Here is a 22204-nt window from a genome sequence, read left to right as displayed (position 1 = left end):
ACCAGTGAAAGATCCGCGATTTATATTTAGACATGCTTGCATATAAAATACGCGATAGAGTGAAGCCGCAAAAGTCGAAGCGCGATATAGCGAGGGATTACTGTATCTCATTCATACATGGTTTAAGTACATGCAAACTCAAATTAGACACAACAAGAAACACAAGTGGGGCAGTTCTAGGAATCAAACACGTCTGGCCATCATCTAAGAGAATGTGATAGACTTTTAAGTAATCCTGGTTCTAATTAGTTAATATGTCTGTTCTTAATGTACACTTACTGGTCACTTGATTAGGAACAGCTTAGGGATACTGGGTAAGACCACTGAGTTACCATTATAAGACATGGTCGTAAAGCAAGGGTGTCCAGAAAATATATAATAAACCTACTTGATAACTAACAATTACGCTTCCTTTTATTTGAGTGAATAATGATCTATCTTTGACAGTCTTGTATAACCTGAGATTACAACTGTGATATCACATTCTCAGAGTCTGGGCAGTATGTAAAGCGTGTGCATACCAAAGGCTTCTAGAGATCATCAAGGATTGCAGAATAATTTAAGCACAAATGAAAAGAGAATTAGGAAGGGGAGGAGAGAAGAAAGAAATTTTAAGCATTTTACAACCAATATGTCAACATTTATTGCAAACAGATAACATGCTAAACAGATAACACTTATAGACAAAAATATCATCATGATTGTGGTGCCAAGCATAACTGTGCTTCTGTGCCAAGTTATATAAACACCTTCAGATCTCTGGCCTCAACTCTATTAAACACCTTTAGGACGAATTAGAACATGGGCGTGCCGCTAAGTGGGTAGCACGGTCGCCTTACAGCGAGGAGGTCCTGGGTTCCATCCCCGGGTGGGGCGGTCCGGGTCCTTTCTGTGCGGAGTTTGCATGTTCTCCCCGTGTCTGCTTGGGTTTCCTCCGGGTGCTCCGGTTTCCTCCCACAGTCCAAATTGGAGACACTGAATTGTCCCATAGTTACCTAGCCACTGGGATGCACAGACCAGTGCATTGTAGTGCCGGTCCCAAGCCCGGATAAATAGGGAGGGTTGTGTCAGGAAGGGCATCCGGGGTAAAAACTGTGCCAAATCCCGCCGGCAATCCCTAACGGGAAGAAGCCGGAAATGCCGACCCCGTAGTCGAAAAACGGGATGAAGGCTGAAGAACAAGAGGGACGAATTAGAACATCACTTGTGTCCCGGGACTTCTCATGCAACATCTGTGCCTGTTCTTAATGATGCTATTTTGGCTGAATGTGCATAAAATCACATAAACCCTTCAAGATGAAAAGCCTTTTTAAAAGAGTGGAAACTGTTAATGTTGCAAAGTAGGTGCAAACTTGTAATGACCTGGCTGGTCGTACCAAAAAAAAAAAAATAATACAACTGACTATGTCTGTGGGTAGGGAAAGTCTTCCTGCTGCGATATGTGATGTGCTGGTGTGTGAGTGTATGTGTGGTGGTGGGGGGGGCAATCGCATGGAGCCTAGCATGTCTCTCTGTATGCAATATGGCTTTGTGTGAAAACCCAACACTGGCAGGTATTAAAAAGCGACTGCTGATTAGACAAGGGTCGGAGGGGGTGTGTGTCGATCTGCTTCTCCTTGATCAGATTGGGGGTTGTGCAAGCAGCAGCGGGTTTAGCGGATCAGTAATAGGATATGACTAGATAAAAAAGTCCAGAACAAAATATAGATATTAAGTACAACTTTTAAATGTTTAACTATAAATAACTGTCATGGGACGATGTTTCGACCATGTTCTTATGCGATGTGTAATTCTTTAGATCGTTTGCAAATAATACCAAATAATTCTAGTTTTGTTTCATCTGACTATTGTTCTGCTCTGTCTGAAAGCTTGTCTGCAGATTTTAGCCGTCTGTGCTTTTTTTTTTTTACAGAGGCGTTTTGCACAGGGTGTGATACTGAGGCTGATTATGACGGAGCTTATTGCCTATTGTGTTTTTTGTTTTTTTTGTAACTGCTCTGTGAACTTTCCACTTGCAGGTTAGCTAATACCTTGTACTGAGAGACATTTTAAAGTGTTTGCTCAATCAAGTGTTGAATTTATTTGTTCCTTAAACATTTTAGGAAACTCCTTTACCATAATGACTGCAAATCATTGCATAAAAAGTATGCAACAACCAGTATTAGTATATAATATTATAAAATCATGTGCCATTCGCACAATAACATCTACAAGTTGATTTACTTTATGGTAAATATTCCAGAAAAAGAAAAATTGTAACTGTTTTCTTAGTGGTTTTGTAACATATATATGTATATTTGTATATAGACACTGATCAGCCATAACATTAAAACCACCTCCTTGTTTCTACACTCACTGTCCATTTAATCAGCTCCACTTAACATAGAGAAGCACTTTGTAGTTCTACAATTACTGACTGTAGTCCATCTATTTCTCTACATACTTTTTAGCCTGCCTTTAACCCAGTTCTTCAATGGTCAGGACCCCCACAGAGCAAGTATTATTTAGGTGGTGGATTATTCTCAGCACTGCAGTGACACTGACATGGTGCTGGTATGAGTGGATCAGACACAGCAGTGCTGCTGGAGTTTTTAAATACCGTGTCCACTCACTGTCCACTCTATTAGACACTCCTACCTAGTTGGTCCACCTTGTAGATGTAAAGTCAGAGACGATCGCTCATCTATTGCTGATGTTTGAGTTGGTCATCTTCTAGGCCTTCATCAGTGGTCACAGGACTCTGCCCACGGGGCGCTGTTGGCTGGATATTTTTGGTTGGTGGACTATTATCAGTCCAGCAGTGACAGTGAGGTGTTTAAAAACTCCATCAGCACTGCTGCGTCTTATCCACTCATACAAGCACAACACACACTAACACACCACCACCATGTCAGTGTCACTGCAGTGCTGAGAATGATCCACCACCTAAATAATACCTGCTCTGTGGTGGTCCTGACTAATGAAGAACAGCATGAACGGGGGCTAACAAAGCATGCAGAGAAACAGATGGACTACAGTCAGTAATTGTAGAACTACAAAGTGCTTCTATATGGTAAGTGGAGCTGATAAATAGAAGCAAGGAGGTGGTTTTTAATGTTATGGCTGATCTGTGTATATAAAGCTTACAGCAACATAATTTAACTAATACAAGGCTGGAACACAAATTGAATGAGATGAACGATTGCTTTAAAAGTATAAAATAATAACTACAGTTGTTTTTTCTCACTCTATATATACTCTTAAGTTACAGTGTCATTAACAACTACATGACAAGGAAACAGAAGACTTCCGGTCTATCTGCAGATACTCTAACCACTGAAAAAAACCACGTCAGTCAAAGACGTGACTGCAGTCAAGATCAGTTACTTAAAGGCGAAAGTCAAACCAGACCGACTTTCAGTGCTTATAATGAATAATCTGCACATGACCTTGTGTAATTATTCATACAACCATTGTAGGAGATGAAAGAATGAATGAAAGAATCACAAACAGATAGAAAGTGACCTGATTCTATTATTTTCTCTTTTTAGCAGATTTCGGTAGAAAGCTGATTTTTAGCTGATGTCAGTACTAATCTGATTCCAGCATCCTCTCTCAGCCAGCTGAGGCTACTAGATACCTCAAGGTTTAACGTATTGCATGCTCTAATCTGCTTTTCTGCTTAGCACTGTTGTAAAAAGTAATCATTTGAGTTACCATAGTCTTTCCTCTAGCTAAAACAATTCTGTTTTCCTTTGACCTCTGTCAACAACTCTGTCAACAACTCTGTCAACTCACTCAAATGGTATTTTTACAGGATATGTGTGGATGCTGTGTGGGCGGCACGGTGGCCTCACAGCGAGAAGGTCCTGGGTTCGATCCCTAAGTGGGGCAGTCCGGGTCCTTTCTGTGCGGAGTTTGCATGTTCTCCCCGTGTCTGCATGGGTTTCCTCCGGGTGCTCCGGTTTCCTCCCACAGTCCAGAAAAACATGCAGCCAGGGTAATTGGAAACACTGAATTGTCCTATAGGTACCAGGCCACCAGGATGCATTAACCAGTGCATTGTAGTGCCGGTCCCAAGCCCGGATAAATAGGGAGGGTCGTGTCAGGAAGGGCATCTGGCGTAAATACTGTTCCAAATCAATAATGCGAATCACGATCCGCCGGCGACCCCTGACGGGAGCAGCCGAGGAAATAGAGATAGAGATAGAGATGTGTGCATATATGCTGTGTGCATTGCTTGAAACCACTGTGCATTCAAATTTAAAGTGATTGGCAATTTCTGGACATTGGAAGGCATCTACTTTTATCAGTTAAATGAAGATGATGCTTTTCATTGCATTTTACAAAATGTCCCAACATTCTGGAAACAGGGTTTGAAGATTTTTCTGCACTTAGGGATATCTGAGGTGTCTGTGGTCTTATATATTGGTTGGAGGCCCCTTTTGATATCTATTAAAAAATGACAAGCATCAGTATTGGAACATCTTTAATAAACTATATCAAATTGCACCAAAGCTTTACTGGCCTACGATAGCAGAGCTTGTCATGCAGAGGGTTATCAATCATCATGTAAAAGAGTCCGATCATCGCTTTCCTTATTTAAGTCGACCTTTCTGTCATATTGTATTTATTTATTTATTTATTAAGATTTTAACGTCATGTTTTACACTTTGGTTACATTCATGACAGAAACTGTAGTTACTCATTACACAAGATTCATCAGTTCACAAGTTTAAAGTCAAACACAGTCATGGACAATTTTGTATCTCTAATTCACCTCACTTTCATGTCTTTGGACCGTTGGAGGAAACCGGAGCTCCCGGAGGAAACCCATGCGGACACGGGGAGAACATGCAAACTCCACACAGAAAGGACCCAGACTGTTCCACCTGGGAATCGAACCCAGGACCTTCTGGATGTAAGGCAAAAGTGCTACCCACTAAGCCACCGTGCCACCCAGCTTGTGATATTGAGAAATACAAAGGCTCTCGGGTGGCGCAGCGGTAAATAGCCCATTCGAAATCAATTCTGCAGTAGTGAACTAGGGCTGGGCGATTTTGCCAAAAAAATTAAACTCTATTATTTTTAAATTATTACCGATTCTCGATTACGATTTCGATTTTTTTGTTCTTGTATAATGCAATTGAAAAAAGACTCAAATTTCTTTTTTTTTTTTTACATTTTAATTTAAAAGACTGCAGAAGTGCAAAAATAGTAACAGCACAGAAGTGCAAAAATAGTAACAGCACCACCTATAATGATCCTTTCAAGGAACTCAAACTTTATCACAATAACTGTATAACAATAATTAACAATAATTAAAACAAAATAGAAATCTTAATTAGCTATATCCTTTATAAGAATAACTCACAAACAACTCACTTTAAATAATGTGCAACATAACCTCCTTACATTAAGAAAAGTGCACAACCACAAACAGTTCTTTACAGTTTTCTTAAAAGGAACACAAGCCTGTTTACTGTTTCAACCACTGAAGTGAGTCTGTATCAGTATCTACACGGGGGGGGGGGCATCAAGTAATCACTCTGCTCAGCTTTGATTTTGCCCTCTTGTGACTGGGGGGTGGATGGAGGTCTAAGATCTGCTTCTAACAATATGGTCTAACACTGTTTTTGCCTTTTTGATATTAAACTTTCCTTGATATATATTCTGTGAGCGTCTGCTCAGTTTCTGCCTCGTAACATGTTGGTATTTTAATTAAAATATAAAGTATGTAAACAATCGCGATTGTCACATTCTAACATCGGGTGAAAACGTTTATTCGAATTAACCGAATTAATCGTGAAAATCGCCCAGCCTTATAGTGAACTCCACACAGAAAGGACCAGGGCCGTTCCACCTGGGGATCGAACCCAGGATCATATTGCTGTGAGGTGCCAGTGCTACCCACTGAGCCACTGTGCCGCCCAGCTTGTCATATTGAGAAATACAAAGGCTCTCAGGTGGCATTGTGCGAGCCTATTGAAACCAGATTCCACTGTGGTGATTTCAGGCAGTTGGGAATTTACATACAGACATCAATGTCTGTGTCTGAGGTTTGGGGGGGGGTGTTTCTGCATTGTGCCCAGTGATACTGGGAAAACCATTCCCACTGCAATACTGACTATATTAAAGCAGTGGTAAAATCTACCTACAGATCTACCTACCTAATCTATCTCTCTCCCCAGCTGCTCCCGTTAGGGGTCACCTGCGGATCGTGATCTGCATTATTGATTTGGCACAGTTTTTAACGCCGGATGCCCTTCCCTATTTATCCGGGCTTGGGACCGGCACTACAATGCACTGCTTTATGCATCCTAGCGGGCTAGGTACCTATGGGACAATTCAGTGTCTCTGATTAGCCTGGCTGCATGTTTTTGGACTGTGGGAGGAAACCGGAGCACCTGGAGGAAACCCATGGAGAACATGCCAATTCTGCACAGAAAGGACCCGGACCGCCCCACCTGGGGATCGAACCCAGGATCGACCATTGATAATCTCCCTTGGGGTCAAGATCTCATCCCGTGGGGTCAAAATGATCATGAGAACGGTGAGCAAAAATCCCAGAACTACACGGAGGGACCTGATGAATGACCTGCAGAGAGCTGGGACCAAAGTAACAAAGGCTACCATCAGTAACACACTACGCCGAGAGGGACTCAAATCCTGCAGTGCCAGGCGTGTCCCCCTGCTTAAGCCAGTACATGTCCAGACCCGTCTGATGTTTGCCAGAGAGCATATGGATGATCCAGAAGAGGATTGGGAGAATATCATGTGGTCAGATGAAACCAAAATGGAACTTTTTGGTAAAAACTCAACTTGTCGTGTTTGGAGGAAGAAGAAGAACCCAAGAACACCATACCTACTGTGAAGCATGGGGGTGGAAACATCATGCTTTGGGGCTGTTTTTCTGCAAAGGGGACAGGACGACTGATTCGTGTTAAGGGAAGAATGAACGGGGCCATGTATCGTGAGATTTTAAGCCAAAACCTCCTTCCATCAGTGAGAGCATTGAAGATGGAACGTGGCTGGGTCTTCCAGCATGACAATGATCCCAAACTCACCGCTCGGGCAACAAAGGAGTGGCTCCGTAAAAAGCATTTCAAGGTCCTGGAGTGGCCTAACCAGTCTCCAGACCTCAACCCCATAGAAAATTTGTGAAGTCCGTGTTGCCCAGCGACAGCCCCAAAACATCACTGCTCTAGAGGAGATCTGCATGGAGGAATGGGCCAAAATACCAGCTACAGTGTGTGCAAACCTGGTGAAGACTTACAGGAAACGTTTGACCTTTGTCATTGCCAACAAAGGTTATGTTACAAAGTATTGAGTTGAACTTTTGTTATTGACCAAATACTTATTTTCCATCATAATTTACAAATAAATTCTTTAAAAATCCTACAATGTGATTTCCTGGATTTTTTTTTTCTCATTTTGTCTCTCATAGTTGAAGTGTACCTATGATGAAAATTACAGAGCTCTCTCATCTTTCTAAGTAGGAGAACTTGCACAATCAGTTAGCACAATTAGTGGCTGACTAAATACTTTTTGGCCCCACTGTATATATATGATGTCCCGATCAAGGCATAACTGATCGGAAATCGGCTTTACTAATGCCGATCATAACCCGATCTTTTGTTTTACGTCAGCATGTCCGCTGTGTGGACATTGGAAATTGGAAAGTGAAACGAGTCCAACAGCGGTGTAATGTCTGTAATGCGAGCGTTTCACGAGGCGGTAGGAGCAGAGCTGCGATCATTACTGTAGAATTTTACTGTTTATATGGTGTGTGAGTCGAGGATCACTCCGGTTTACAAAACAATAACTTTTAATCAGAGTATGAAAACTTCAGGACCATAAAATACAGCTTTTACGAGTTTACGTGTTACAAGACTGAACGACATCTCAGTATCAAGCACTCTGATTGGCTTAGTTATGTAACCGAGCGTCGTAGTGATGCACTCGTATAATAAAGAAATAAAATACACGCTATATTCACAAATTGTCGGGAGCATAACACTTTATTAACTTCTTCTGTTACTGTACCGAATAGCGCACAGCTAGAGCCGAGCACGCTATCCCATGCACTATGGAAGCCCCAAAGGGTCAAAACACACTCACTTTGCATAGAAACGTCCATCAAACCCTTGTCACAATACAAGCACTTTAAGAACTGGCTTTCCTTCATAACAAAAGAGTGACTTTCCATTTTATTTTGGTATTCAGGTTTTACTGTAATGCTGTTAAGTAACTTATTTGTTTTTTTATATTCAAGTTAAGCTGCTACACCACTTGTGAGTGGAGATTTTTGTTCATTTTTAGTGTATCACTGCATTAAACAGAATTATGTTCTTTGAATATAAAGTTCAAAGTGAAACTGTAATTATCTCACTTCATTTTTACTACAATGCTGCACTAGGTTTGTTTACTTTTATTTTGTAAAAGAACATTAAGCAATAGCTTGGATGCAGGCAATTTTTTTCCTACAGCACTGCAGAGCTATTCAGTTGTTAAACATGTACATTGGATTAATTTGAATAACTGTAATGTACTTGAAGTGTGCACTGTGTGAACAGTATTATCTAGTTCTAATCTAGACAATATCTAGAAAATACAAATATCAGTTTGAGAATCGGTATCGGATCGGGATCAAAAAAACGTGATCGGGACATCCCTAATATATATATACAGTAATCCCTCCTCGATCGCAGGGGTTGCGTTCCAGAACCCCCCACGAAAGGTGAAAATCCGCAAAGTAAAAACCATGTGTTTATATGGTTATTTTTATATGTTTTAAGACCTTATAAACACTCACACACTCTTATAAACATTTCCCATACAGTTATATACAGTTATTTTTTAGATTAGATTAGATTCAACTTTATTGTCATTACACATGTACAAGTACAATGCAACGAAATGCAGTAAAGACACTCGCCCACCCATGCAGGGACGAGTGTCTTTACTGCATTTCGTTGCATTGTACTTGTACATGTGTAATGACAATAAAGTTGAATCTAATCTAATCTAAAAAATAAAGCATAAAGCGGAATCTAATGCTTCTCTCCTTCGCTGAGCCAATCAGTACCCATTTCATATGTAATATGGACTTATGTGTACAAATATAAATCATGTTTACAACCATGCAGTTGAATAACAGGAATAAACTGTATAGATCAAACATTACGCATTTCTCAATCAGTACCGGAGGGGAAGGAAGAGGAGATACACAGTTTTGATGGACAGGTCTAGCAGCCAATGGAGATAATTGTTAAAGAGATTGCGTGATTTTTTATCTTTTCATTGGTCATTTTGATATTCGCTGCTATGGACAGACAGAGATTTACACCCACAATCAACACATGTAAAAAAAATGAAAAGAGCTTAAAGTGAAGATACGTGTTTTTCATCAGACAGCGATGTATAATATAATAGCATTTGGTGCTAAACAGTGAACTGTGCCACATATAATACACAGTATTCTATCAAATTAAAGCCATTTATATTTAGTTTTCATAGATATTTTACTTGAATCTTCACAGACCTAAGTTGGCTTTATGAGAATCACCTGATCACTTGACACACTGTTAAAACTGCATCTATGCCTTGTGCTCTGATAAGAAGCCGTTACTGAAGAGGAATGAATAAGATATTTTCCATGATGCATGATGTTTTTTGGTGCAAGAGTAAAAGTAGAACTGGTTGTACAGGAAAGGAAATAAAAGTGAGTTGTTCCCTCGGCCAAGTTTAGCCAGCAGTTGTCGAGTCTACATTTACATTTTCAGCATTTAGCAGACGCTTTTATCCAAAGCGACTTACACAATGAGCTGAACACGATGAGCAATTGAGGGTTAAGGGCCTTGCTCAGGGACCCAACAGTGGTAACTTGGTGGTGGCGGGGCTTGAACCGGCAACCTTCTGCTTACTAGTCCAGTACCTTAACCACTGAGCTATCACTGGCCTATTAGTCTATGAGTCTATGGCCTATGAGTCATTCATTATTTAGTCATTCAAATTTCAAACCGTTTGCATTTGCAGCAGTTAGAATACGCTTTTATCCAAACCCAATTACAGTTATGACTAAGGCCCTACCTAAATCACGGTGTTGAAAATCGTGTCATGGTCTGTTAAATAAGCCTTTTACTGTGAAATTCAAACTTGACTGACCTATATGTCAAACGTATTTAACATTTTTCATTCAAGTAGCATTCAACTGCCTTACATTCACTGGCTAATTTGCACTATTAGGTGGTCATAGCAATCCTACAGCAATTCAGTTAGCAATCGCTTAGTCAAAATGTCCAAGATTTCGATGTGTAAAGCAGCTAAAAACACGACTCAGGTAATTGAGTTTGGAAGACTCCCAACCAATTCTGTGGACACAGATGGGCGGGTGTCAAAACACGGACGAGTATTTTCATCTTTGGGACAGATCATGAAGCCGCGCATCGTCGCTGGATGTTCTAGGTTTACATTCAATCGTTATGGTAGGCTGTGCTGTGTATTGTAGCTTCCATTTATTCTATCATTCAATTTATGATTGTAATTCAATGACTGCCGTGAAACGTGGCACTTTTCTTTAAAAATTCCCGAAGATTTTCCTGTGAATTTAGTAAGGACCTAGTTATGACACACACACGATTTTTGACCTGGTCGGCACTAGATTTGCAGGCTCGGGAGCAACTCCGCGTTTGCTCGGCGCTCGCCGACTGAAGAGAGATATCTAATAGAGATGGGACGATCGATCGGCTACGAATCGGTATCGGACGATTTTTTATCAAAATATGCTATCGGCGATCGGCGATATTTCCTAAAAGTAGCCGATCCGATCGTGTGATATATAAAGACCATGTTAAGTTAACAGCTCAGTGGATTGATCCAGACTTTGAGCTACGAAGCACCAACCATCACATCACCATTCATCAACAATCGTACAGAAACCATCATGAAAGCTCTTACGATGTAATTTTGCTGATTGTAATATTTACTTTAAAAAGATAATTCAAACCGGTCACATCTGAGTCGATTCTATCAGCACGTTATATAAACTCCTGGTTCACTTTGGTAAATCGTAAGCGGTTCTTACTTGTGATGTAGATGAGAACAGAAGACGTTACAGAGCCAATCCGAGGCAAAAGTTTAGTCATTACCAAATTCGTTAGTTCAGGATCATCTGCTGAACTTTTAGAAAACTTTTAGCTCCTTAGACGGAACGAGTCTGACTCGGTTACAGATCTGTGGTAATAACAGTTTAATTAAGCTTTTTAATGAAGCTTTTTAATGTAAGAGAGTCACACAAAATGTTTTGTAGTAGTTGGTGTTTATTTAAAACAACGACATTTAATTAATAACAGTAAACACGGAGAGATAACTGAGAAGAGAAACTTACGCTTCACATAAAAACGAATCAACTCATGAATCACTTATAGCGATACTGTGAACAAAGCGTCTCTTCTAAAGGCACAAACACACACACACAGACACACACACACGCGTGCTGCTCCGGTTTATCTTTACTGTGAGGCTCTTTTTAAGTTTATTTACTGCTAATCCCCCCCCCGATCGGAATCGGCTATCGGCCGATGTCCCTGAAAGGAGATCGGCGATCGGAATCGGTGCCAAAAACCCCGATCGGTCCATCTCTAATATCTAAGCATGCCAAATATCTGGATATGAGTCGCCCAACTGGCAATGAGTCGCCCAACTGGCAATGAGTGCTATGTCGAACAGCCAATGAGAACGCAAGATACAGTGTGAGGTGAAACGCATGGGAGGAGTTGTAAACAGGTGGGACAGTGGGATAATATAGTTTATATCAGAATATATCGGCACACACACAAGTTTTACAGTATTTCTGACCTGATCGTTCTCTACAAAACATCAACGTTGCATTGCAGAAAATATTTATTAACCTCCAACTCACTATAGAACAATCCATGCTGTTCGCGTTGCCAAATCCACTCAGATTCATTTATTTTTTCTCCTTGATTTTACGCTGCACATCAGCGCACAAACTTTGACCGCTCGTTACTTGTTGACGTGCATTTTTGGACGTGGTATCATTAAAGCTTTCGTCACTTCTCAACGTTTGTTTTCGTGACAGAACGTAGTTTGGGAGACCAGATAGACTCGCCTGTAATTCCTCATTATGGTAGATCGTGTAGTGTGAAACCCCCTATCGCCGATCAGTCGTGTAATGTGAAAGCCGTAGCCTAGTGGTTAAGGCACAGGACTAGTTATCTAAAGGTTGCTGGTTCAAGCCCCTCCACTGCTAGGTTGCTGCTGTTGGGCCCTTGAGTAAGGCCCTTAACCCTCAGTTGCTCAGACTTCATACTGTAACTGTAATGCAAGTCGCTTTGGAGAAAGGCGTCTGCTAAATGCCGAAAATGTAAATGTAATGTGAATCTAGGGATCCAGTTGTGTAGTGTGAACTGTACAGCGACCTGACGACTTGGAAAGTCGTGTAGTGTGAACCTAGCATAAAGAGTCTTGCTCGGGGCCCCAACAGTGGCAACCCTGGCGTTGGTTGGGTTTGAACCGGCAACCATCTAATTACTAGTCCAGTACTTGAACCGCTGAGCTAGTACTGCCCAAAACATTCAGGTTATGTTATGAATAACATGTTCCTGGTTCAAGACTTCCCTAAAATGCAGAAATAGAATATGCATACTATTTCACATTAGTACCTCCATACAGTTATTAAGATTAACCAGAAGCAAAACCATTAAATGTGGAACTTAGCCGTGGGAAAATGCTGCTTTACTTCGTTCACTTTCAACTGCAGAGCAAATTCAGAACTGTGTGTTTAGTAACAAAGTAATTAAGCTGAAATGGATATTTCAGCTCTGTGAATACTCATCACTTAAAACAGTTTGATCAACTATTACTCAGCATTTATTAGCAATCAGTTTCAAATTCAATTTGTTGGATTTACACTCATGGCAAAACCATCACGCAACAAAACGACACACTACATAACAAAGTTCGTCTGACAATTCTGCTAAAACCGACTTACTTGTTTCATCCCAAACGATGGTGTAGATTGAGATATGAGGCCCATCGCCCTCCTGCGATTTATCATGGTTCCCCTTCCGGTACTTGTAAAAAAAGCGACTGGCCAATGTGTCCAGCTTTTGGAGGGCAGAGTTAGTGCCCGTAGATTGCCCAAAGTTTGGATTGTTTGCATGGGCCATTGGCTAAGACGTTCTAGCGCTCCGTTCGACTGGTAAGCACAATATTTATCAACTGTCGAGTTTAGAGTCTCATGAATGATAGACTTCCTGTTTGTGATACTTCCCCTGCCTTGGTGCTGCTTTGCGTTACCACAGACAGAGCTAGTTACATTTCCTGTTTGAAGCAACATCTCGTATAGTTGTACAGCAAGTATGCAGACGGTGGTTTCACTGTTTTGCTTGTGTTATAACTGCAATGGTGACCTAATGTATGAGAGGAATTAAAGTGGTGACAAATGGAAAAGTGATGGTACCGGTCGCTCTGCAGCAATTGCTTTGTTCAAAATGGTATTTAATGAAAAGGAGAATTTGCTGTAATATCCCAGGTTGTATTATTAGTAGTAATAAATGTTCATGCAATGTTTGTGTAATTAAATACACTATTTTTTCACCATCGCAATGTACATTTGTGATGCTAGTTGAGTTGCAAGAACTGTGTGTATTAACAAAAGCTTTTGGCTCCCCCTTTTTTTTTAATATATCTATTTTTGTTTTTGCATTTTTCTCCCTTTTAGCGTGTTCAATTGCCCGATTACGTCATGCTTCCTCTCCACCAATGCCGATCCCCGCTTTGATTGAGGAGAATGAAGCTAACCCACGCCCCCTCCGACACGTGGGCAGCAGCAGCCGTACGCATTTTGTCACCTACAGTCCCTGACAGAAGTTCTGTCGCTTATCCATGTTGTGGAAACAAAAGCTTATAACCTGACTTTAAATTCATCCATTGGTTTTAGAAATGACTCATTGATCATTGAGATAAACACAGAAAGGTCAGATTTTGGCAAGACAAAAGTTTTGTCGCCCACAGAAAGTAATGTGAAAATCAAACAAATAATTTACTTCAAATACAAAGATGTTTCATAACATTGGTGAATGAAGTTGTGGTGCTATTAGAGCCATATTTAATATTTTGTGTGACTTCCATGAGCTTTAAGGACTGCATCCATGCGGTTCGACAATTATTCATACAATTTATTGATGAAGTCATCAGGAATAGCAAAGAATGCAGTCTTACATGCCTCCCAGAGTTCATCAAGATTCTTTGGTTTTGTCTTCCAAGCTTCCTCTTTCATCCTACCCCAAACATGCTCAATGATGTTCATGTCTGGTGACTGGGCTGGCCAGTCCTGGAGCACCTTGATCTTCTTCGCCTTGAGGAACTTTGATGTAGAGATGGATGTATGAGATGAAGCACCATCCTGCTGCAAAATTTGACCCCTTTTATGATTGGGAATGTAAGAGGTAGCTAATACTTCTTGATATTTTAGGCTATTGATATTGCCTTCCACCTTGCAAATGTTTCGCACACCCCCATACTGAATGTAACCCCAGACCATGATCTTTCCACCACCAAACTTAACAGTTTTCTGGGTGAATCTTGGATCCATACGGGCTCCAGTATGTCTCCTGCAGTATTTGCGGCGGCTGTGGTGTAATTCAACTGAAGATTCATCTGAGAAATCCACCTTCTGCCACTTTTCCAGCGTCCATCCGTTTAGCAGGCTGTGGGACTTGGCAAATGCCACACGGTTTTTTAATTGCCTTTTGTTTAGTGCTGGCTTCTGGGCACTGATTCGACCATGGAGGCCATTTCGAGACAGAATCCTACAAACTGTTCTAGTTGACGCAGGGACTTGAGGTGACCAGGCCTGGTGGAGCTCTGCTGCAGTGGAAGAGGGGCTGGCTTTGGATTTTCTAACCAACAAACGTTCCTCCTTAGCAGTTGTCTTGCGGGGTCTACCGGACCTGGGCTTGTCAAAAACATCTCCAGTCTCTTCAAATCTTTTTTTAATTCTTTGTACTTGACGCTGAGACACATTAAAGGTGCCAGCCACCTCTGCAGTGGATCTGGTCTTCAGCCTCTTGATAATCAAGGCTTTGGTCGCAGGGTGGATTTTTGGCATGTTGTCAGAGGTGAAGTTGCAGTTCAAGTGAAGGTCTGGGGTGCTGGGGTTCTTTTTATACACACCCACTAATTAACTGATCAATTAGTGAGCACAGGTGAGGCTGTAAACTAGGATTGGGTGCATTATATGACAAGGCGACAAAACTTTTGTCTTGCCAAAATCTGACCTTTCTGTGTTCATTAAATGATCAATATTTCTGCAGTGAAGCAAATTTATTTTCGTAAATTAAACCTCATTTGGGAGGGTTTCAGCTTTCATATGAGTCATTTCTAAAACCAATGGAGGAATTTAAAGTCAGGTTATAAGCTTTTGTTTCCACAACATGGATAAGCGACAGAACTTCTGTCAGGGACTGTACACTTTGACGAGTGCAATGCGGATCAGCACTGTGTACGGAGGGACACGCCCTGACAGCACTCTTTTCCCGTCTCTGTGCAGGCGCCATAAATCAGCCAGCAGAGGTCGTAATTAGGGCTGGGTCGATTTTCACGATTAATTCGAATGAATGATTTCACTCGATGTTAGAAATGTGACAATCGCGATTGTTTACATACTTTATATTTTAATTAAAATACCAACGTCACGAGGCAGAAACTGAGCAGACGCTCGCGGAATATATATCAAGGAAAGTTTAATATCAAAAAGGCAAAAACAGTGTACAAAATCAGTGAAAACTAAAATAGTAAACGGAAGACTACAAGGATTATACACGGTAACGGTTAGATTCAGTAATAAGGAGCGCAAACACGATCGGCAAAACGAGACACACGAACAGAAGAGTTTAATTACGATTCACTGAATCGAACACGGCTGAAATGAATCAAAACTCCGGAGCCGGTGAGCGCGATCAGGATTGGCTGACCGGGGAAATGTGATAGTCACATGACAGTCCGTGGGCGCATGGGAATTGTATTCCATATTGTTAGAAGCAGATCTTAAGACCTCCATCCACCCCCAGAGTCACAAGAGGGCAAAATCAAAGCTGAGCAGAGTGATTACTTGACCCCCCCCCCGTGTAGATACTGATACAGACTCACTTCAGTGGTGGAAACAGTAAACAGGCTTGTGTTCCTTTTAAGTGTAAAGAACTCATATGGTTTTGCACTTTTCTTAATAAAGGAGGTTATGCTGCACATTATTTAAAGTGAGTTTGTGAGCTATTCTTATAAAGGATATAGCTAATTAAGATTTCTATTTTGTTTTAATTATTGTTAATTATTGTTTGTTTGCACTTCCGCAGTCTTTTAAATTAAAATGTAAAAAAAAAAGTCTTTTTTCAATTGCATTATACAAGAACAAAAAAATCGAAATCGTAATCGAGAATCGGTAATGATTTAAAAATAATCAAGATTGGGTTTTTTTTTGCAAAATCGCCCAGCCCTAGTTGCAATTGCATTAGTTATGAGAGAGTCCCTATCCGGCTTTAATATCCCACCCCTATCTGAACAACAGGCCAATCGTTGTTCATGTGGTCGCTCAGCCTAGCCGGCAGGCAGAGCTGGGAATCGATACGATGTATTTGAGATCCCAGCTCTGGTTCCCGCATGTATTTTTACCGCTGCGCCACCTGAGTAGCAGCTCCCCTCTTTTAAAGCACACACCTGTGATGATGTTAATGTGTGGCTCTATTATGTAAGCCTTCAAGGCAATTTAGTGCAAGTTCTAAGATGAACGATTCTCATTTACCTCTCCAACTGAATAAGTAAGTTGACTGAGTAATACAAGTTAATATTTAGCCTGGCCTAGTTTTGCCAACACAGTGGCACCCAGTCATCCCACAACCCCGGTCATCACCTTGCCATCAAAGTATTGATACAACTGTAGGTTAACTGTTAAGATTCTAGGGTTTTTTCTATTTATTTATGCATTTTATCCCCTTTTTCTCCCAATTTAGCATAGTCAATCTGTCTTCCGCTACTGGGGATCCCTGATTGCATTCAAGGAGGGTATATCGCTGCTTACGCCTGCCCCGACCCGTGCCCAGTCCTAGCGGACCCCTTGTTTTCGCCCGTGCTTTTTGCACAGGCGCCTCTATCTGCTAACCAAGGTTCGTACACAGCATTTGAAGACCCCATCCACTGAGTTCGGTCATGCCACCCAACACACATGGTGGCCAATTATTGTTTGCTGCAGGCACTGCCAATTGTGCCCGCTTGATGGTGCCCAGCCAACCTGTGGCAGAGCCGAAATTCGAACCGAGGAGCTGAGAAACTTGGCGCTGGTGTGGGCCGGAATATCCCGCTGTGCCACCTGGGCACCAGAATTCTGTTTTGATAAGGACATCACAGTGGCACAGCTGGCACAGGTGGTGCCACACAGCAACATTGGTCCTGGATTTGACCCCTACAGCCGATCACTGTTTTAAAAAAGCTTCACATTGTCGTCCATGTAGGGTGTCCATCCATTCGGTTTAAGGGCGGACGGACCAATTTTTTTTACGCCTGTCCGCAGTCTGGAGCAATGGCTGAATGGACACGTATTTACAAACTAACCGGATGCTGGTACCAATCATTGCCTTACAGATGTGTAAAGAGAAATTACTTGTATTTCATTGGTTTAAAGCCACCACTTTCCGTGACGACATCTACCACTTTACTGTGGAATGCCCAGCCCTGAAATGCTAGTTAATTACTAAGTTTTAATAATTGTTTACATGCCAATAACGGTGTCAACATGCCAAAATGGAAAAACAACGTACAGCTCTGAGCGTTTGGTTTACCACCCTTTCATTTCGAAGAGTGGCCAGCATGGTGGCTCAGTGGGTAATACTGTCGCCTCACAGCAAGAAGGTCCTGGGTTCGATTCCCAGGTGGGGATCTGTGTGGAGTTTGCATGTTCTTCCTGTGTCTGTGTGGGTTTTCTCCAGGAGCTCCGGTTTCCTCCCACAGTCCAAAGACATTGTCTGTGACTGTGTTAGACATTTTTCTTTTTAACATATTTTTCCCCAATTTTTATCCCCCCCAGTCTAGTCGTGTCCAATTACCCTGAATGCGTCCTCTATACTGATTCGACCCTTCACCGCTGACTGAGGACGCCTCTCAACTGACATGCGCCCCCTCCGGTACGTACAGTCAGTACAGACTGCATTTTTCACCTGCACGAGTCGAGTTACATACACCGACGAGCACTGTGTACAGAGGGCCACACCCCCATCAGCATTATTCCTCAGCCCTGTGCAGGTGCCAGTCAACCAGCCAGCAGGGACCGCAGTCGCACCAGTTATGAGGACCCATGATCCGACTAACAACCCTGAACAACAGCCAATCTTTGTTCATACTGCCGCCCAGCCTAGTCGGAAAGGCAGAGCTGAGGTTCGATACGATGTATTCGAAACCCCAACTCTGGTGCGCTAGCGTACTTTACTGCTGCGCCACCTGAGCGGCGACTGTGTTAGACAATACATTTACATTTTCAGCATTTAGCAGACGCCTTTATCCAAAGCGATTTACATTACAGTTACAGTATACAGTAATCCCTCCTCGATCGCGGGGGTTGCGTTCCAGAACCCCCCGCGAAAGGTGAAAATCCGCAAAGTAAAAACCATGTGTTTATATGGTTATTTTTATATGTTTTAAGCCCTTATAAACCCTCCCACACCCTTATAAACATTTCCCATACAGTTATAAAGCATAGAGCAGAATCTAATGCTTCTCTCCTTCGCTGAGCCAATCAGTACCCAGGATACTTAACCGCGTGCTCTGATTGGGTAGCTTCTCAGCCATCCGCCAATAGCGTCCCGTGTATAAAATCAACTGGGCAAACCAACTGAGGAAGTATGTACCAGAAATAAAGAGACTCTTTGTCCGCAGAAATCCGCGAACCAGCGAAAAATCCGCGATTTATATTTAGATATGCTTGCATATAAAATCCGCGATAGAGTGAAGCCGCAAAAGTCAAAGCGCAATATAGCGAGGGATTACTGTACAGTCTAAGCAATTGAGGATTAAGGGCCTTGCTCAAGGGCCCAACAGCAACCTGGCAGTAGTGGGGCTTGAACCAGCAACTTTCTGATCACTGGTCCAGTACCTTAACCACTAGGCTACAGCTGGCCCCATTAAACTTGTGAACTGATGAATCTCGTGTACCGAGTAATTACTGTTTCTGTCAATAAATATTTATATAGTATAAACGTGTTAAGTATAACATTACCGATAAGCAATGTTCTAGTTGATTTAGTGGCAACACAAATATATCGATTAAGTGCTCTAGACACTACCCTGACTACCCACTGTCATGCCCTTCTTTTTGGGGCCTGTTGTCCTTTTTTGGGGTTATGCATCCAAAAGTTCTATTCAGGTCATCTAATTACCACACTAAAACATGCTGAGGGTGTATTGGCAACTCTAGATGTGATTAGAGGAGTTAATGAGTGATGTCCTACAAAGGATTGGCACACTGTGTGGTCCCAGATGGCACAGGACCCACTGTGCACCTGTCCAATATCAATAAGTTATTGAAAATAAATGAAAGAATATGTTAATTCAAGAATACACTTAAAATGCAGATACACATGTGCACATTATGAATGAAACTGAACATTTAATGCACTATTGTGTGGAAAACACATATAAAAGCCGAAACAATTCTTTTAAAAAAAGCAATGAATTGTGTGCAGCTATGTGTAAGCCCATCGTTAGCATGTTAGCTTCTCAATAAACCTTGTGTTTTTTCCACTCACCGCTTTCTAATTCGTTGCCTTTTTTGGCAGCAGCAGCGTTTCCCATCGTCAGGAACACACGAAGACCGTATAAGCTGCGGTTAGCGCTGTGGAATCCAGCAGCAGTTCTCTGTTAGCTAGGTTAGCTCCGTTAGCTAGCCAGCAGAAGCTAACTGCGCTACTCCTCGGCTAGCTAGCTGCGCCGCTCTGTCTGCTTTGCATTAATAGCGCTTCTGTTAGCACGCTAGCTAGCAAGCGGTCACTGCTATTTAGCACAGGTGGCTAGCGGCTTCTTTAGCTTTTAATTAGCAGCAGCAGCAAAAACGCTATGTTCTGCCTCACAGACTCACGAGCGTTCTCGCTCCTTTCAACACCCGATACATGTATCTGTTTCCGCTGACTATCAAACATTCGGTAAAACACAACTTAAAGCGAAATATTACACACAGAACAGCCTTCTGTTAGCTAAAATAAAAACAAACAAATCCCGACCAGCAGCCGGATATGACAGAACTGTAAATGCATTCTCAGGTTTCAACAGTAGCGCCTTACAGTGGATGAAAGGAAAGACTACGTTCTAAGGCGCACACTACAGTACTTCACTGGACAGTACTGTATACTGTGTATATTTTATTCAGTCTTGGGGTCCTTGGAGTCCTGGGGGGTCCGGGAGCCACCCCCAAAACACCCTGGACCAAGCCATTCCTCTGCAGGTCAATGAACATCCACACTTGTACTCACTTAAACCTGAACAGAACTTACACTGCCTGGCCAAACTCTAATATTAGCTTTGATTACGGCACGCATTCGCTGTGGCATCGTTTCCACAAGCTTCTGCAATGTCACAACATTTATTTCTGTCCAGAGTTGCATTAATTTTCCCCCCAAGATCTTGTAATGATGATGGGAGATTTGTACCACTGCGCAAAGTCTTCTCCAGCACATCCCAAAGATTCTCAATGGGGTTCAGGTCTGGACTCTGTGGTGGCCAATCCATGTGTGAAAATGATGTCTCATGCTCCCTGAACCACTCTTTCACAATTTGAGCCCGATGAATCCTGGCATTGTCATCTTGGAATACGCCCGTGCCATCAGGGAAGAAAAAAATCCATTGATGTAATAACCTGGTCGTTCAGTATATTCAGGTAGTCAGCTGACCTCATTCTTTGGGCACATAACGTTGCTGAACCTAGACCTGACCGACTGCTGCAACCCCAGATCATAGCACTGCCCCCGCAGGCTTGTACGCCTCTCTTCTTACCCTGATGCGCCCATCACTCTGGAACAGGGTAAATCTGGACTCATCAGACCACATGACCTTCTTCCATTGCTCCAGAGTACCCAGAGTACAATACTTATGCTCCCTAGCAAACTGAAGCCGTTTTTGCCGGTTAGCCTCACTGACAAGTGGTTTTCTTAAGGCTACACAGCTGTTTAGTCCCAATCCCTTGAGTTCCCTTCGCATTGTGCGTGTGGAAATGCTCTTACTTTCACTATTAAACATATCCCTGAGTTCTACTGTAGTTTTTCTATTATTTGATTTCACCAAACGTTTAAGTGATCGCCGATCACGATCATTCAGGATTTTTTTCAGACCACATTCCTTCCTCGAAGATGATGTTTCCCCACCGTCCTTCCACTTTTTAATAATGCGTTGGACAGTTCTTAACCCGATTTTAGTAGTTTCAGCAATCTCCTTAGATGTTTTCTCTGCTTGATGCATGCCAATAATTTGACCCTTCTGAAACAGATTAACATCTTTTCCACGACCACAGGATGTGTCTTTCGACATGGTTGTTTAACAAATGAGAAGCTACTCACTGCATCAGTTAGGGTTAAATAACTTGTTGCCAGCTGAAACATAATCACCCATGCAGTAATTATCCAATGGGAGGCTCTTACCTATTTGCTAATTTAAATCCAGGTGGTGACCTTTTTTTTTTTTTTGGCCAGGCAGTGTATTATCCATTGTGTAAAAATTTGTCTTCGGACACTCATGGCATGAAAAATGTAAATGGGGGGTTGACATGACTTTTGATTTGATCAAATACAGTAATCAAATACAGTGGTACCTTAAAACTCAACGTCTACGAGTGGTGTTGAGTTTAAAGGCGTTGAGTTTCAAGGTATTATTTCCCATTAGGTGTATGGGAAGCCTGTTAATGCGTTCCATGGTACAGTGAAACTGCATATATTTTAGGCTTATGTAAAATAATGGGGTTGTTTTTGATGCAAATATAATATGAAAAACACTGAAATACAATTGAAAAATCCAACGCTTCTGTATCGTAGAGATGCTTGATCTTGGAATACTGTATTCTGTTTAGTAAAGGTGCATTCACATGAGAAGTGACAAAATGGCTTTTGTGCTGGTTGTGCCGTTATTTCATATGGAGTGTGGCGGTGCACAAAGCTTAACGTGACTTATT

General features: G+C 41.9%; 1 protein-coding gene across 2 annotated transcripts in view; it reads right to left on the bottom strand.

The window, feature by feature from the left end:
* Nucleotides 1-20214, bottom strand: part of prkacba (protein kinase, cAMP-dependent, catalytic, beta a) — a 30869-nt gene extending 10655 nt beyond the window's left edge. Inside the window, exon 1 of one of the 2 annotated variants that reach the window (XM_063012319.1) lies at nt 19797-20214. In XM_063012319.1, coding sequence (XP_062868389.1) covers nt 19797-19842 — 46 coding nt within the window. In that variant the 5' untranslated portion in view covers nt 19843-20214. Of the gene's footprint in view, nt 1-12994; nt 13187-19796 lie in introns of those variants that run through there. The other variant, XM_063012320.1, reaches the window with a different exon arrangement.
* Nucleotides 20215-22204: the final 1990 nt, after the last annotated feature.

Source organism: Trichomycterus rosablanca, chromosome 17 (assembly GCF_030014385.1).
Source record: "Trichomycterus rosablanca isolate fTriRos1 chromosome 17, fTriRos1.hap1, whole genome shotgun sequence".
Classification (NCBI taxonomy): domain Eukaryota; kingdom Metazoa; phylum Chordata; class Actinopteri; order Siluriformes; family Trichomycteridae; genus Trichomycterus; species Trichomycterus rosablanca.
The sequence above is the reverse complement of the archived record's forward strand: the minus strand, read 5'-3'. Positions and strand labels throughout refer to the sequence as shown.